This window comes from Vigna unguiculata, chromosome 3, assembly GCF_037176805.1.
Source record: "Vigna unguiculata cultivar grain cowpea cultivar isolate G323 ecotype 2 chromosome 3, ASM3717680v1, whole genome shotgun sequence".
Taxonomy (NCBI): Eukaryota; Viridiplantae; Streptophyta; class Magnoliopsida; order Fabales; family Fabaceae; genus Vigna; species Vigna unguiculata.
Window position 1 is genome coordinate 54,279,561 of NC_140794.1, and position 16,601 is coordinate 54,296,161.

Sequence of the window (16,601 nt, forward strand, 5' to 3'; positions counted from 1 at the left end):
ACATTATAATCTCATTGCACTGTCAACACATCACACACTATAAACTATAACCGAATGGGTGATACATGAATCTTCAACTACATATCATTAAGACAATGTATTTTGTCAACACTCAATCTATTTAAGAAAACTTGTATACATCTAACTTGTTAGAAGTCTATTACACTCCAATGTATTTAAGAAAATTTGTATCCATCTACCTCATTAGAAGTCTATTGGTTAATTATTATTGATTTGCTGAAAATAATACATGCCGACAAATCCTACATCACTTACAATTATGACACGAGTGATAATGATTATATAATTACTTTAACTTCATGAAAAATGTTTCAAATAAAAATATTTTTAATTCGTATTTGAATATTAAATTTTATACTACTATCATCTTTTATTTACAAAACATTTAAAAATGAAAAGCAAAGGTAGAATCCTTAGTACAAAGTGATCTACTTACCTAGATCAATACTTTCACACAATTTATTTAATCATCACTTCATTACCTTCTCAAATATGTAATGCTACAGTCCAGTAGCATTTTAATTATTTTATAAAATTTAAAGAATTAGAGTTTTGTGAAATATAACTTTTAATAAAATAAAAAATAAATATTTGTTTTATTTATGAATACTTTATTATTTATCCTTTTAAATAAAATTCATATAGTAGTTTTGTATATTTAAAAATTGCACTTATTGCACATTATACAGGGTATTCGTTGTCTACACAGCTCAATGAAAGATGCATTCCAAATCGTGAAAGAACCATGATGAACGATAACGGGTTTGTCCGAGTCACCATTCTTGAACAGATCGGTTAATCAAATTCATCCTATTTTATTTTCTTAAGGTGTTGTGAACATACTAATTTATAAAATTCGTGATCTAATATTAGTTAATTATTTTTATTTATGTATCGCACTAAAATATCATACTTTCCCTCTTCTCTTACAAAATTATTTTTATTTTTACAAGAATAAATTTTTAATCTTTAATTACAAAAGTAATCTTTTTGTATTTTAGATTTATCAGTTTTTTTTTTTGTTAAATATAACAACTAGTTGATAACTTGGAATTATAGTAAGATGATTTGTTAAGAAGTAGAACGTTCAAGAAGTAAGATTAAATATTAATGAGTGGTCCGATTGTAATCTGATAATGGATGAAATAAAGATTCAATGATCTCGTTGAAAAATTTTCAAATATGTAACATGTGAGATGATATGAGATGTTCACATTGTCAATTATTTTCATAGATGTGGTCCATTTGTCAATCAATTTATAATTGTTGCATAATTTTTTATACCGTAATCCCAAATAATTGACAACAATTTATTATGACAGAGATGGGAAGAGAACTCTATAAGTTTCGCAAGTGCTCTATGCTTTGGATCATCAAATTTGTTCTCTTCTACAATATACTATACCATAAAGTTTAGAGAGTGAACGTTTGAAATGAAAAAACACATTAAAGGATTATCATGACAGTGGCGGTGGCTGAATGTTAGTCCTTACTCCTTATTCGCATAAGTTTTATCATTTGGTATCAGAGTAAGGTTTACCTTCTTGCTTGAATCTGTTATGGTTTTCCTTTTGGATTCTTTATTTGTGTTTTTCTTGTGTTTGATATCGAGCATAATATTATCGGCGTTATCGTTATCACTATTGATGAGGTGATGCTAGCCCACGGTTGGGTTTTTCAGTTGAGTACAAAAGAGCTTGGAACATCCGCATTGAGACCCTTCTAGGCTTTGTCGAAATCGCTCTAGGACTCCGAGATTTGTTTTGTGTACTCATGTAATGCAAAACGTGGTTGCTTGCTTATGGCAATTGACACCATTCTTGAACAATGGGTGTGCGAATTATTTTGAGGTTGAAGATGAATTAAAAAAATACACCTTTTATTTTGTTAAATAACGAGAGCGTGAAATATTTTATAGTGTTATAGTCAAGTAATCTTCTAATTTTGTTTGAATTAGTATATGAGTTCATTAAGGTTTGATATATGATTATTCATTATTCCTTTTGTATGTAATATTTGTACGTACTATAAACTTATTTTCTACCTAATGCATGTTAATATACATTATTATGATTATATGTTATATGATTAATTTATATACATGTGAACATTATTATTTATTTTGATTGTATTATAAACAATGTTGATGCATATATTTATTTTAAATGTTTGAATAGTGAATATATTTTGAGTGAATTAGAGAATGGCCACATCATCATCTCTCATTGATTGATATAATCACGTAATAAACATTGATTGTAATTAATTATATGTGATGTGATGAATTTTTATCCACGATAGTTTTCTTACATATGTATGATTGATTAGGATGAAATATTGAATTATATTTCTCAACTTGTCCACATGAATTGAGATAATGAATATAGTCTAATAATTCTATTATTCAGTTAGATGAGTCTAATTGAGTAAGACTTTAGTCCACAGACAACAATTTTTATGTCACTAGATTCATTCATTAAAATGTGCGTCTACATATGTAAAACATAATAATTAATAGTTTTATTATGTGTGATGTGTTTGGATCCACATTAATTATTACTGTTCATACATATGGAAAGTGACTTGAAAAATTGTTTAGATTTGCTTGTTTGCACTGATTTGTGAGTATGAATTTGCGAGTTGTAAAATTTGGCACTCTCTAAAATGAAGAGATGTGCAGAGAAAGTCATATCATAGTATTAAAATTACTTTATTGTCCTTCTCTTTTAACAATTTAATTTACTTATACTTATTATATTTATTAGTTTCTTTTGTCGCATGAATGTATACAGAAAAGATTCTTGACTACACACCCTACATAGGTTCCTACATGTTACATGCATATAATAATTAATATTATATAATAAAATATAGAATAATTATATATTAATTATATGGATACTGATAACACTGTATATTATTATATATATATATATAATTTTAATTTTAATTATTATAATAATTAGTATTATATAATAATAATTAATATTATTTTTCAAATAAATATCTTTTGTAAATGAATTAATTATATAAAATAAAATAAAATTAAATAAATGTGGAGATATAAATTAAATAGTCTATATTATAAAATATTTTAAGTTATCATTGAGAATAATAATAATTTATTTTAAATTATTAATGATATCAATAAATTATATTTTTCTAATTTTAAATAAAATTTTTAATTTTAATTTAATATCATTTCTTCTATTTACGTTGAAGGGTAAAATGATAATCATACAATTTACTCTATTAAAAATTATAATTTATTAAATTTTATCAATCACATCATACACAAACTTTCATAAACTTTCCAGTCATATCCACTCAAATCATATCATCTTTTCCTTAATCCAAACAACTTCATCTTTACCTACAAATCAACTCAAATCAACGCAAATTCACTCCCTCAAATCCATGTTAGAATTAATTGACGAATTAATTCTATTATGTGATTCATTTGAAATATTATGATGGACCCATTTGTGATTTAATAAAATATACGACCTATTGGTTATTATGGGAAGTTGTAATAAAATAAAATAAAGCTCAGCCCAACTTGATGGACTTTAGTTTAAAAAAGAAAGAATATTAAGATTTTGTCTCTGGTCATAAGGTTCTCTCACAATAAGCCATAAAAAAAAAGAGTGTGAGAGGAGTAAGGAAGGCAAAGAGATAGATTGGGGAAAGGAGGTTGAAAAATAGAGATTGAAAAACGCATTACTATTGGGTCTCTCATTATTATGATTTATGTACATGAATGTGTGATTATGTGCATGAACATGTGAGAATCATGAATCTTAAGATGCTATAGTAGTTTTTTAGAATGAAGTATTATTGCATGGAAACTACAAAATAATTTACAATCCACACCCCAATCCAAACACAACACTGGTGATGTGAGTCTAATTGAGTAAGGCTTTAGCTCACATGCAAGTCTTATGTCAATAGATTCATTCATTAAGACGCGTGTTTACATTGATAAAACATAATAGTAGTGATATAAGTCTAATTGAGTAAGATTTTAGCTCACAGACAAGTTTTATGTCACTAGATTCTAGATTCATTCATTAAGACGTATTTGTATCGGTAAAACATAATAGTTTTATCATTTGGTTATGTGAGTCTAATTGAGTATGACTTTGATCCATAGTCAAGTTTTATATCTCAAGATTCATTTATTAAGACATGTTTGCATTGACAAAACATTATTTTGATATAGTCTCAAATTATAATAATGAACATGTATTAAACAAAAAATGTAGTTTATCAATCTGTGAATATTTCTGATATCCATTACGAGGTATTTCCAAACTAAAAAAGGCATAATTATGAGTCTTGGAAGGAGAAAGTTCTTATCCATTTGGGTTAGATGGGCATTGATTATGCTATTAGAAAATAGAATCACCGTTATTACTAAGACCAACACTCTTGTTGTTAATCTCTATGAAAAGTGGTAGAGGTTAAATTGTCACTTTGTGACATTAATAAAGACCAACCTTTTGTTGGTATTCGGGGTCTATTTATCAGCATGACAATATGATAGATTTGATAAAGGTTATCCATGAACAATTCATCGCATTTGATCAATCTCTTACCAACACTATTATCATGTATTTTTTCATCTTAAAGTTCATCGGGACACTAAGAGTACATGATCAATCATGTGCATAAGGGACATTGTGATTCAACTAAAGGCTTTAGAGGTTACCATGTCTGATTCCCTTCTAGTACATTATATTTCGTATATTTTGCCTCATCAATATGCTCCTTTAAAATTTGATTCTAACACACATAAGGATAAGTGGTATATTAATGAATTAGTGATCATGTGTGTTCAAGAAAAGGGAAGGTGGCTAATGGAGGAAGGTCAGATGGTGAACTTGACTACTTCTCTTAAGAATAAGAAGAATCAAGTTAATCAGAAGGAATAGATGTCTGCTAAGCTAGTTATAAAGAGGGAGTCCAAGTATTTCTTTCGTAAAAGAAGCGACACATGAAGAAGGATTGCACGAAGAAAGGTAATTATTTTATTTTTGTTTGTTATGGATATAATATGACTAGTGTTAATCATAACACATGGTGGATTAATTCTGGATCTCACTTTTGGATCACCTGTCACTATGATCCTTGTATTTAGTTTATTGTATTGATTGATAATAGGATAAATGGACCAAGTGGGAGAATGTTGGAAATTTTCCAAATATGTTATATGTGAGATAATATGAGATATTTACATGGTCAATTATTGTCATAGATGTGGTCCATTTGTCAATCTATTTATAATTGTTGCATAATTTTTTACACTGTAATCTCATATAATTGGCAATAATTTATTATGGCAACTACTCTGTGATGAACAAATAACTCTATAAGTTTCAGAGGTGCTATGTGCTTTGCATCATCATATATGCTCTCTTTTACATCATACTATACCATCAAAGTTTAGAGAGTGAAGATTTGAAACGAAAAAGTACATTAAAGGATTCTCATGATAGTGACAATAACTGAAGGTTAGTCCTTAATCCTTTTTCCGCATAAATTTTATAACAACCAACAAATTTCGCTATGGTATATTTTAACCAATGATTCTAATACCCGTTAAGAAATAGACTTTAAATCTAACTCAATTTCAAAAAATCGTGCAACAATTTATATATTATAAATTCGTCTTATATCATGCAACAATGACTGATGTTGTCAAATTTTCAATTTTATTCGGCTCTTAAATCTTCAATATCTTTCAAGTGTTTGTTTCATTTATCAACTAGTTTTTTTAGCAGCAAGTTATGCCAAAATCTGTGATTATATGCATGTTACTTTGTTATATGTAAATTCTAAAAATAAAATCATGACTCCTATTCAATGTTAATTAGTTGGCACTAGCTACCCTGTGAATCATCCCATGTTGATGTTGGTTCCGTGTGGTGGGCTTGCATTGTTAATTTAATTGACACCAGTGTCCCTTAGTGAACAGTATCTGTATGTAGTGAAACACAAACAGAAGGTTATGTGCATAGAAATTGTCGTGATTAGCTTGCCCTAGGACAGATTCATCTGATAAAAATTAATTAGTCATTCACTCATTGGTTGCTCCAAACATTATTGAATAAATGTAATCATAGCACATAGTAATTCCCGAGAGGCATGTGGAACCTCCAACACCACCCATTTGGTGCACGTGGATTGTGGAAACATGCAACAAAATTTATGTCAAAGTTAACTGGGTTGGTAGGGCATATCAATTACATCATTAATCGTAACGCAGGGAGAGCCAAACCTTAAGATCTGCCTCCGCTTTTGTCTGCTTAATTTCTTCGGTGGCTTCGTGAATAATGAAACATTATTGTTGAGCATGAAAATGAGGTGGGAGGAAAAGAATGTGAGCCACAAGCAGAAAATACAAGAAAAAGAGAATAATTTGAATGTGGATTAATAAGGAGCTAATATGATTATCTTTCACATGTGGTCCAAAACTGTCACCAGAATGTTTGGTAAATATGAAAGCCACGGCAATGTGTGTTGACAGTTGCATTATTGATGCAGGTGGCAACATGATGGACCATCTGACTCAGCAATGACTCACTTCTCATTCACCTATTAATCACAATCACAGGGAAAACTCATTCTCAACATCAGATTATATATGAATAAATATATAGTTTTTGGTTTGATGTTTAGTGATACAAATTATTGGTAAAGTCCAAACTTCAACCCACCTGTGTCACTAAAGTGTAATAATGCATTTAATTAAATTTGTACAAAAAAATAAAGTGACAACATCTTGAGTAGATACTGTTGTTGTACAACATAAACTCATCATGTCATAGTCATTTATTTACATTATTAAAATATTTTCAATGAAAAGAAACTCCTATGTGCAAGAAAAAAGGGGAGACCAACTGTTACTGTAATAAAAGAATATTTTCAGTAAAATATATAAATACTGATAAATTAATTAATCTTGAATCCCTGAATCCAAATAAAACCGTGTTTCATTAACAAAGATATCGAGGTTTTTGCAATAATTAAGTGGTATAAACCCTTCCTATACTAGGTTGATTAATTTTTGGAGGTATAGTAATAGCTTTAATTGCAATTTCATGTCTATATAGAAGTTCAAACTCAAAACTTTAGTTAAAGAAAAGTGTTGGACAAGATATGAAGTTTGAATATTTCATACAAGTAAAATGAAGTTAAAAATAAAACAAAATAAATTATTTAATAAAGATTATTGTTGACAAATTGATAAATATTACATCATTTTGTTTATATAATTTTAAAAATATACCTCTCATTTGTGGCAAACTTAATAACATTAGAGATATAAATCCTTTACAATGTACACATATCTCATGAATAATATTTTATTTAAATTTTCAATTTAATTTCATATTTTCTAAAAAAACTAGTTTTGATAGTTATAAATCATCTTAATTTCAATTTATAAATGAGATTTAATCTAAAATAATTTACAACCAGTATACTTCTTTTACCAATACTTTTGAAATCAAAATTTGTTGGAATCTTTATATTTAAAAAAATGTGCAATTATTCATAATTTTAAAAAACAAACCAATTTCTGATATTTAGTATATGTTTAGGTAGAATGTTTCTATATTTCTTGAATGTAATTGCATGTCATTTACTAACAGTAACAAATGTGAGCGTAACTTGAGAATTTAGTGTATTTGTTCAAATGTAAATATACTTTTTTTAAATTAAGATATTTTTATTAAGAGTTGGACAGGCTAACATAGGTTTTCCTTTTATAAGTAATGTTATACATTTATTAAGAGTTGACAAACAAAAGGACGTGACACAAACTTTTTCCTTATATAATATTGTACTAAATCAAAGAAATATAATAGTTAACGTTAAGTAAATAGTGAGCGATCTACTTCTAGGTATGCACACTCTTTTTTATCTTTAGACTATTAAAAACTATGAAATTGATTATGTAAAATATATATATATATATATATATATATATATATATATATATATATATATATATATATATATATATATATATGAAAGATACACTGTGTCAAACTATGTTTTATATTTTTAATTAATATTTATTTAAATAAATTATATTTATTCATCATGTATTTCATATAGAGGTTATATACTAAATATCATTTTTTATTTATCGTATTACTTATTATGAATAGACTTTGCAATCCACTAAACTTGACTGTAATTTGCACATATGTGATGTGTAGTATCTCAATATTTATTTGTTATACCTATGATTTTAAATTATTTGAGATTTAAAATCTATTTTAAAATTGATATCAAAACTTATTTATAAATATAAAATTATTTTCCTTTAAGAAAGTGAGAATTTCACTTTCAACCCAATTATTTTGCTTTAGGTTTAGAATAATTCAAGTTGATTATTTTTTTCGAAAATTCAATTAGTTGGGTCCATAATTATTATGAGTGGCGAATAAACACCAAGAAAGTAAAAAAAAAAAAGTGAAAAAAATTAACCCAGTGTGAAAAAAAGAGAGGTGAGACTCAATTATTTCATAACCATATTGATGCCAAAGTATTAAGACAGGATACCTAAACTATATAAACTGACAAAAAGAAGATACTGTACTTTACTTCAATAAAAAGAAGACAATGTCGAAGTTTATTTAAAACATTGGATAATGTTTCAATAGAAATTATCCATTGAGAAAAAAATTATGCATCACAATGGAGGTTATTATTTGAAACTGGAGTTACTCATTGAAAAAAAGGAGAATGTTGAAAAAGTAATATAGGTACTTGTAAGTATCTTAATTAGTTATCTTATCATAATATCTTGAATTCTTATTTACACATATGTAGTGAATATTTCTTATTTTTTAAAATAAAATAAAATAGAAATACAGTTAAGATAATAAATTTATTTACGTTTATTACCAATCCAATATTGAAGCAGGGCTAGATCTAAAGTTTTTCTAGTCCTACAGAATATCATGCCTTAATATATATATATATATATATATATATATATATATATATATATATATATATATAGATATATATATATATATAGATAGATAGATTAAAACACACCTACGCCCCTCCAATAAACTATTGCCATATTTCAAATATTCTTATATTGTAGATTTGGATTTTGCTTAGTTTCTCACGTCTTGTTTTCTTTTGATAATTATGTTTAAAATAATCTGACGGTGCATTTTCTTGAATTTAATATAAGATTTATATAAAATATAAAAACAGACAGCTCTTATATATAATGAAACCTAAAATATTATATATATATATATATATATATATATACATATATATATATATATATATATATATATATATTAATTATGGATCTAGACATGGGAGTATATATATAACTAAAATATATATATTTTGAAAAATGAAAATATGATTTAATATGTAGTAACATGAGTCTATTATTAATTAAATAATTAAATATTTTTTTAATTCTTAAATTTAGACATAAAATTAAAATTTATGTATTTTTTGTATATTTTAGTTATTAAACTTTAAAAATAAAAATAAATGAATATAAAACATGTTTAAAAATAATAATAATACTATTGGACTAAAATAATTATATTTTTTTTTTTAAATTTAAAAACTAAAATATATCAAAATTTAAAATATAAATTGAATTTTGATTTCACAATTAAATTTAAAATTAAAAATATATTTAATTTTTGATTAAACCTTACAAACAGACACCTTATACAATAAGATAACAGATGAAAGAAAAAGAAACACCGTTGATTTATGACAAAACTAAAACTTGAATATTCAGATAGACTAGTTGTTGTTGAATGCTTTGGCTAGATTTCTATTTCAACACGGTGAACACGTAAGTTCCCGTTATCTTTCTTTTTCCGCTCTGTATACCTATTTTAGTGGTTTGAAAAAATAGAGTGGACCCATCGCTTATTATTTGTTACTACTTTTTCATTGTCTTAACTGTGTCTCAGCCCTTACCACACATATACAACATAATTTGGATACGTAATTTGGTGAGATTTAGCATGGAAGAAAAAATATTATTGGAAGAAGTTGGTGTTTTTTAAATAAATTATTTTAGTTTTGCACAGTTAAGTTTTTAATGAAATTTTCATTTTTTTTTCATGTTAAAAATTAATAAGACTTTTTACTGGTATAAGCTGTAAATTTTTATGTATTTTCAAGGAGATGTTAAAAATCTTTCACCCTCGTAACTACACCATTAAACTTTGGTTGATTTACGTTCACAGGTCAACTAATTGAATTTAATATATGAATATTTATTAAATTTTGATGAGTTTCAAGATTTGTTGAGAATGGCTTTTCTGGGATCAAAATTAAATACAATTATAATAGAACCAAATCAGTTGTTTTCTATGGTTATTTCGAAAGCACTAATAAAATTGAATTCAAGTTTACAAGTATGAGTTATGTTTACTCTTACATTATTAAAAGTTATATGTAAAATTGGCTATTTAGTTTATTCAATCAACCAATTATAATCCTATATCATATAGATGATTTGTATTAGATATTATTATAATAAAAAATATTCTTATTTCTGACAATTTTAAGAAAAATATATATTATAGACTTATTATAGATTTTAACCTTTAATCTCAATAGAAAATTTTAGAACAAAATTATGCAATAAAATATATTAATTAATGTAAAAATAAAAGTAAATTGTATCAGTTTAAATTCATCCTTCCACCTCATATAACTTCACATATTTCCTAACAAAACACTAAAAATATTTCAAGTTTTATTGGACATCAACTTAATGTCTTAAGTTTTCCCTCGATTGATTATTTAATTAGTTTACTTTTGTTAAATCTATTCCTCTAAATAAAAATCTTTTACTAATATAATTAATTTTATTTTTTAAATTTAATTGAACTTTTTGGTCTTTTTCCAATACAAGGGACCTTTGGTGGAAGAAAATATTTTAAATTCAGAAGAAAAAGAAAACACGTTTATCTTGTTTATTTATAGAAAACGACATTTGCATTAAAAATAACAATTAAGTTATTATATATATATATATATATATATATGTATATATGTATGTGTGTGTATGTTTTTACTAGAAAAATGTTATCCGTGGTAAATTATATATTATAGAAAATTAAATATTTTAGTTAAAATGATACATTGTTATTTTTATTTATAGAGGACTTATACAAACAATTCGGTAATAGTTTTTATCAACTAAACTATATTTAACTATTTTTAGCGGTTATAACTCTCGTGATACACGTTCTACATGTGAAAAAATTTATTGTCCCAAATACTTCCTTACATTTTTGGTATTAAGTTGACAGCAAGAAAGTGTCAAAATTGGGATGAGAGGTTGGACAATAATTTGAAAAGGTCTAGCTGATTTCAATTTTTTTAATTTCTGTTCTCTTATGATATTTATCTACCAAATATATATAATATATTGTAAGTCACTTACAATATTTCATAATAAGTGTTTATTATTATTATTATTTCATATAGATAATTTAAAAATATTAATAAAAAAAGCATTTAATTTTCTGTTTATTTTTAATCTTTGACATTTAATTCAAATAATTTCATTTCTCTTTCTTTTTTTTATACTCTTACGTACCTTTAATCCGTCCATTGAAACAAAGATTGAGTATGAAGATAATTTTAATCATATAGTTTTAATTATTCAGTTTTGGTAAAAATATTTTAAGAAACTTAACAAATTGAGCACTCTAGAAGCATGTCTGCGATATTAATTACTTACCTTTTACAAATTATATAATGTAAATCTTAATATTATGAAATGTCTTAAAAGAAAGTAAAATGATGAAAAATTAGCTCTCAATAAAGTCCTTCTATCTTCTTTTCTTTTTTTTGACACATCATTTTACCTCTTTCTTATTAATTAACACTTTGGATATGAATAAGAATTTGGGTTGGGGTATTAAAAAACTTTTGTTAATAAAAATGTAAGTGATGAATGCAATGTAGGTATACAATTAAACTCTTAACAAAAAAAAAAAAAAATACTCCTATTAAAATTATTATCACCTAAGTATGAATCCAAATGCAGAAAGTTTTTGAAGAAACACAGAAACCAGACCAAAGTGTACCAAAATTTGCCGAATTACCATCCTTAATCACACACACTTAACATTCAACTAAGAACAAGACAAAGACAATGAAGAATCATTGCATTAGGAAATTGTAGTCTTGAACCCCACCTATGCATGTGAATGTCCCCGACATGGATCTGTGAGTCCGAACCTCCACCTGGGGCCCATCCCATCCACCTCATCCAGTCCTCAACAATTCATATGGTTCATGTCACAGACATTCTGAAAAAATAGTTTTTTCAAATAATAAGAAACCAAAATCTTATAAAATTATACATTTTTCTGCTAAAAAAATTATTTTATTAGTCTTCGAATCTGTGTTTGACATCCCTATCAGTGCTGGTTTTCTCCAGACTCTGGGATCCGAGTCCTATAAAATGTGCTAATGTGAGGAAAAGCCTCTCTCATCCCATTCACTTTTGAACCCACCTATCTACCTTCTGCACACACTTCCAACCCAATCCAATCCCCACACACATGCATGCTGTCTCTGCCTACAACTCATAACACACCACCCCCAATTACTCATTCTCTCTTTCTCTCTTTTCTCTCTTTCATTCACAACCACTTCCTCTGCCCCTCATCTTTTCTTTCTCACCATGGAACATCATAAACCATTGTTACCTACTTCCTCTCACGCCGCTCCAACCCCAACCACTCGCAAGGACCTTCTTCTCGTCGTTTTCGGCTTGCTCTTCCTCTCTTCCCTCGTCGCTTATGGGGGTTACAGGGCCTCCAACGTGCCTCATGCTCACGTTTCATCGCCTGCATCCAACCATCAACAAGAACACCAAAGTCCCACATCGCTGCCTTCTTCTAAATGGTACCCTGTTTCAAGGGGTGTTTCTTCCGGCGTGTCGGAGAAGTCATTGAACTTGTTATTCGCCGGTGAAGGAGGAGCTTCCGAAGCATTTCCTTGGGACAATAGCATGCTGTCTTGGCAGAGAACTTCTTTTCATTTCCAGCCAGAGAAAAACTGGATGAACGGTAATTCTTTTCGTTTTCTTGTTTCGTTTCTTACCCCAACTAAAATTCTTTGATTCGAAATCAACACGTTTTTATTGTCTTCAATTTCTACCTAACCAATATCCAGGTCACACTTTATTTGATTTTATTAAGATGGAACGTTTTGATTATGTGTGATATTGGATTAGCCTGAATAGTTTTCTCGTATCGTGTAATAAATTTTCTTTACGATTGAAACCTCTGTTTTGTTTTTTGTTATTCACTTTTTAGAGATGTCATTTTGTAGTTAAACGAAAAGGGAATATCGATTAGGATTCCGTGGGTTTTCTACTTGGAAAAAGAGCCCTATCAAAAGTGATAAGGACAATAATTAATCAAGGTTTAGCCAATAAAAAATCATCTTTTTTTTTCTTTTACAAAAAAGTGTTTTTGATGGGGTCAAATCCCGTTTTGTCGGAGTGTTTTTTTGAATTAAAAAATTGTGAATACTGGTGGATGTTTCTACGTAATTGTATTTTATCTCAAGCTAACTACTGTCTCTGTTATTTTTTTTTTTGTTTGATGACTGTGGCTTGGACTGATGGGGGAACCTGATTTGCTCTGCTTCAGATCCGAATGGTAAGAAACTCCTCTCCCTTGCAAAGTTTGCGTAATTCGGTTTAATTCGTTGCTAATTTTTTTCTTCTGATTTGAGTATTTCGCGTTGAATTGCCACCATTTTTCTTAATAAAGAATTGTCTCCTTCAACGCACTGATTGATAGCAGCCAAATAAATACTGGGACCGAGTTAAAGTTTAGCGGGGTCTGGGAGTTCAATTGGATTTTGGCATCTATTATTATGGTTTAGCAAGTCTCACAAAATTATCCATTACTACTAATCTAGAAGCAAATAACTTTTTCCACGACACAACGTGGGAAATTGGATTACCAGAGGGCCCACATAAAGTTGAATATATGACAACGAGTTAAATAATATGAAATAAAATAAGATGACGTAAAATACACTTGAAATTTATAAAAGAATTGGAAATAAAATCAAGTCATTAGTTTAAAATATTTATAATAAAATAAATAAATAAAACCTCGTATCTTTTATTTTAGGAGAAGTAAAAGTATATTTAAAAAACAAAACAAATATAATTTGACTTCGATTTATTTTATTCCTTCCCTGAATCCAAAGATGTCTTGTTTATGCATCTCAGGTCCTATGTACTACAAGGGATGGTATCACTTTTTCTACCAATACAATCCGAACGGTGCAGTTTGGGGTGACATAGTTTGGGGACACGCGGTGTCAAGGGACATGATCCATTGGCTTCACCTTCCATTAGCAATGGTGGCTGATCAATGGTATGACAAACAAGGCGTGTGGACAGGCTCAGCCACCATCTTACCAAATGGTGAAATCATCATGTTATACACAGGTTCCACCAACGAGTCAGTGCAAGTTCAAAACCTTGCATACCCTGCTGACCCCTCTGACCCTCTGCTTCTGGATTGGATCAAACACCCCGAGAACCCAGTTTTGGTCCCACCACCAGGAATTGGTGCCAAGGACTTTCGTGACCCTACAACTGCATGGCTCACCTCTGAAGGAAAGTGGCGCATAACCATAGGATCCAAGCTTAATAAAACTGGCGTTGCTTTGGTTTATGACACTGAGGATTTCAAGACCTATGAGCTTAAGGAGGGGTTGCTTCGAGCTGTCCCTGGCACTGGCATGTGGGAGTGTGTGGACTTCTTCCCTGTGTCCAAGAAAAATGGAAATGGATTGGATACCTCTGTTAATGGGGCTGAGGTCAAGCATGTCATGAAGGTCAGCCTGGATGATGATAGACATGATTACTACGCCATTGGGACTTACGATGAAAACAAAGTTTTGTTCACACCAGATGATGTTAAGAATGATGTTGGAGTTGGTTTAAGGTATGACTATGGAATATTCTATGCATCCAAGACATTTTATGATCAGCACAAGGATAGGAGAATTTTGTGGGGTTGGATTGGAGAATCTGACAGTGAATATGCAGATGTCACCAAAGGTTGGGCTTCAGTTCAGGTACATTTATATATGATATAAAAGTTTAATTTTTTATATAATACACACCTAAGAATTTCATCAATATAATAAAACCATAACTATGTCTTTTAGGATAAATATTGTAAAAATGAGTTAACTTATGATAGATGATGTGTTTTCTGACTTTATAATTAGTTGGTAATGGCATTGTTAAATTTTGATTGTACAGAGTATTCCAAGAACTGTGAGTCTTGATACGAAGACTGGCAGCAACTTACTTCAGTGGCCTGTTGCTGAGGTGGAGAGTTTGAGATTGAGAAGTGATGAATTCAAAAGTTTGAAGGCTAAACCAGGGTCAGTGGTGTCACTAGATGTTGAAACAGCCACACAGGTTTGTGTTCATGATATACATATAAAAAGTTTCTAAAGCTGTCAAATTTTTAGCTATACATGAACAAAGGTGAATCTGAATTAAGAGACATTGTTTGTACCAATGCAACAGTTGGACGTTGTTGCGGAGTTTGAGATAGACAAGGAATCCCTAGAGAAAACAGGTGAATCCAATGAGGAGTTCACATGCAGCAGCAGTGGTGGAGCTGCACAACGTGGTGCCTTGGGACCTTTTGGTCTTCTGGTTTTGGCTGATCAGGGGCTTTCTGAGTATACTCCGGTGTATTTCTATGTCATTAAAGGAAGAAATGGAAATCTTAGGACTTCATTTTGCTCTGATCAATCAAGGTATTGGACTACTATTTGTTAATTCTGAACTTGAAAGTTATCCAATATTCTGAGATAGAGAAAGAAAATAACTTTGCACTAGATTTTCATAAATTCAATATTGAAGAATCTGGTACGTTGTCTTGGTAGGTCTTCTCAGGCAAATGATGTTCGCAAGCAAATACTTGGGAGCGTTGTTCCAGTACTTAAAGGCGAAAAGTTTTCCTTACGGATGCTGGTAATTGAGTTGTTCCTTTAAGTTTTCTATTGTTTTCTTGCTCAAGAAAACACATATCTTGCGCATGTTAACCAGATTAACTAATGAATGTTCATTTTAGGTGGACCATTCTATTGTTGAAAGCTTTGCTCAAGGTGGAAGAACGTGTGTGACATCTAGGGTTTATCCAACAAAGGCAATCTATGGAGCTGCTAGAATATTCTTGTTCAACAATGCTACTGAGGCCACTGTGACAGCCTCACTCAAAGTTTGGCAAATGAATTCTGCGTTTATACGGCCATTCCCATTCGACCCAGATCAGAAGAGCTAAAGTTAATTAAAATTGAAGATGAAAGATTTATAGTCACGAAGGATTGGAGAACATGGCAATATGTGCTTATCAACAACTGTAATGACCTTCCCTTAAACCCAGATAAAGTGATGGGTTCTTGTTCAACGTCCATTCTTTCATTTTTGCCCAATTATATTGATCAGATGTTTCTCAATGAAATATAATTTTAATGTTCTTCGATTCTCTGTAAAA

General features: G+C 29.1%; 1 protein-coding gene and 1 pseudogene across 1 annotated transcript; both read left to right on the forward strand.

The window, feature by feature from the left end:
* Window positions 1–1,480: 1,480 nt before the first annotated feature.
* Window positions 1,481–6,602, forward strand: LOC146887952 (uncharacterized; annotated as a pseudogene).
* A 5,936-nt stretch (window positions 6,603–12,538) lies between these two features.
* LOC114178394 (acid beta-fructofuranosidase) lies at window positions 12,539–16,601 on the forward strand. The gene is made up of 7 exons (XM_028064258.2): window positions 12,539–13,124; window positions 13,713–13,721; window positions 14,306–15,162; window positions 15,353–15,514; window positions 15,626–15,861; window positions 15,991–16,078; window positions 16,179–16,601. Exons 1-7 carry the CDS (start codon window positions 12,737–12,739, stop codon window positions 16,386–16,388), a joined length of 1,950 nt encoding a protein of 649 aa, XP_027920059.1. The 5' UTR covers window positions 12,539–12,736; the 3' UTR covers window positions 16,389–16,601.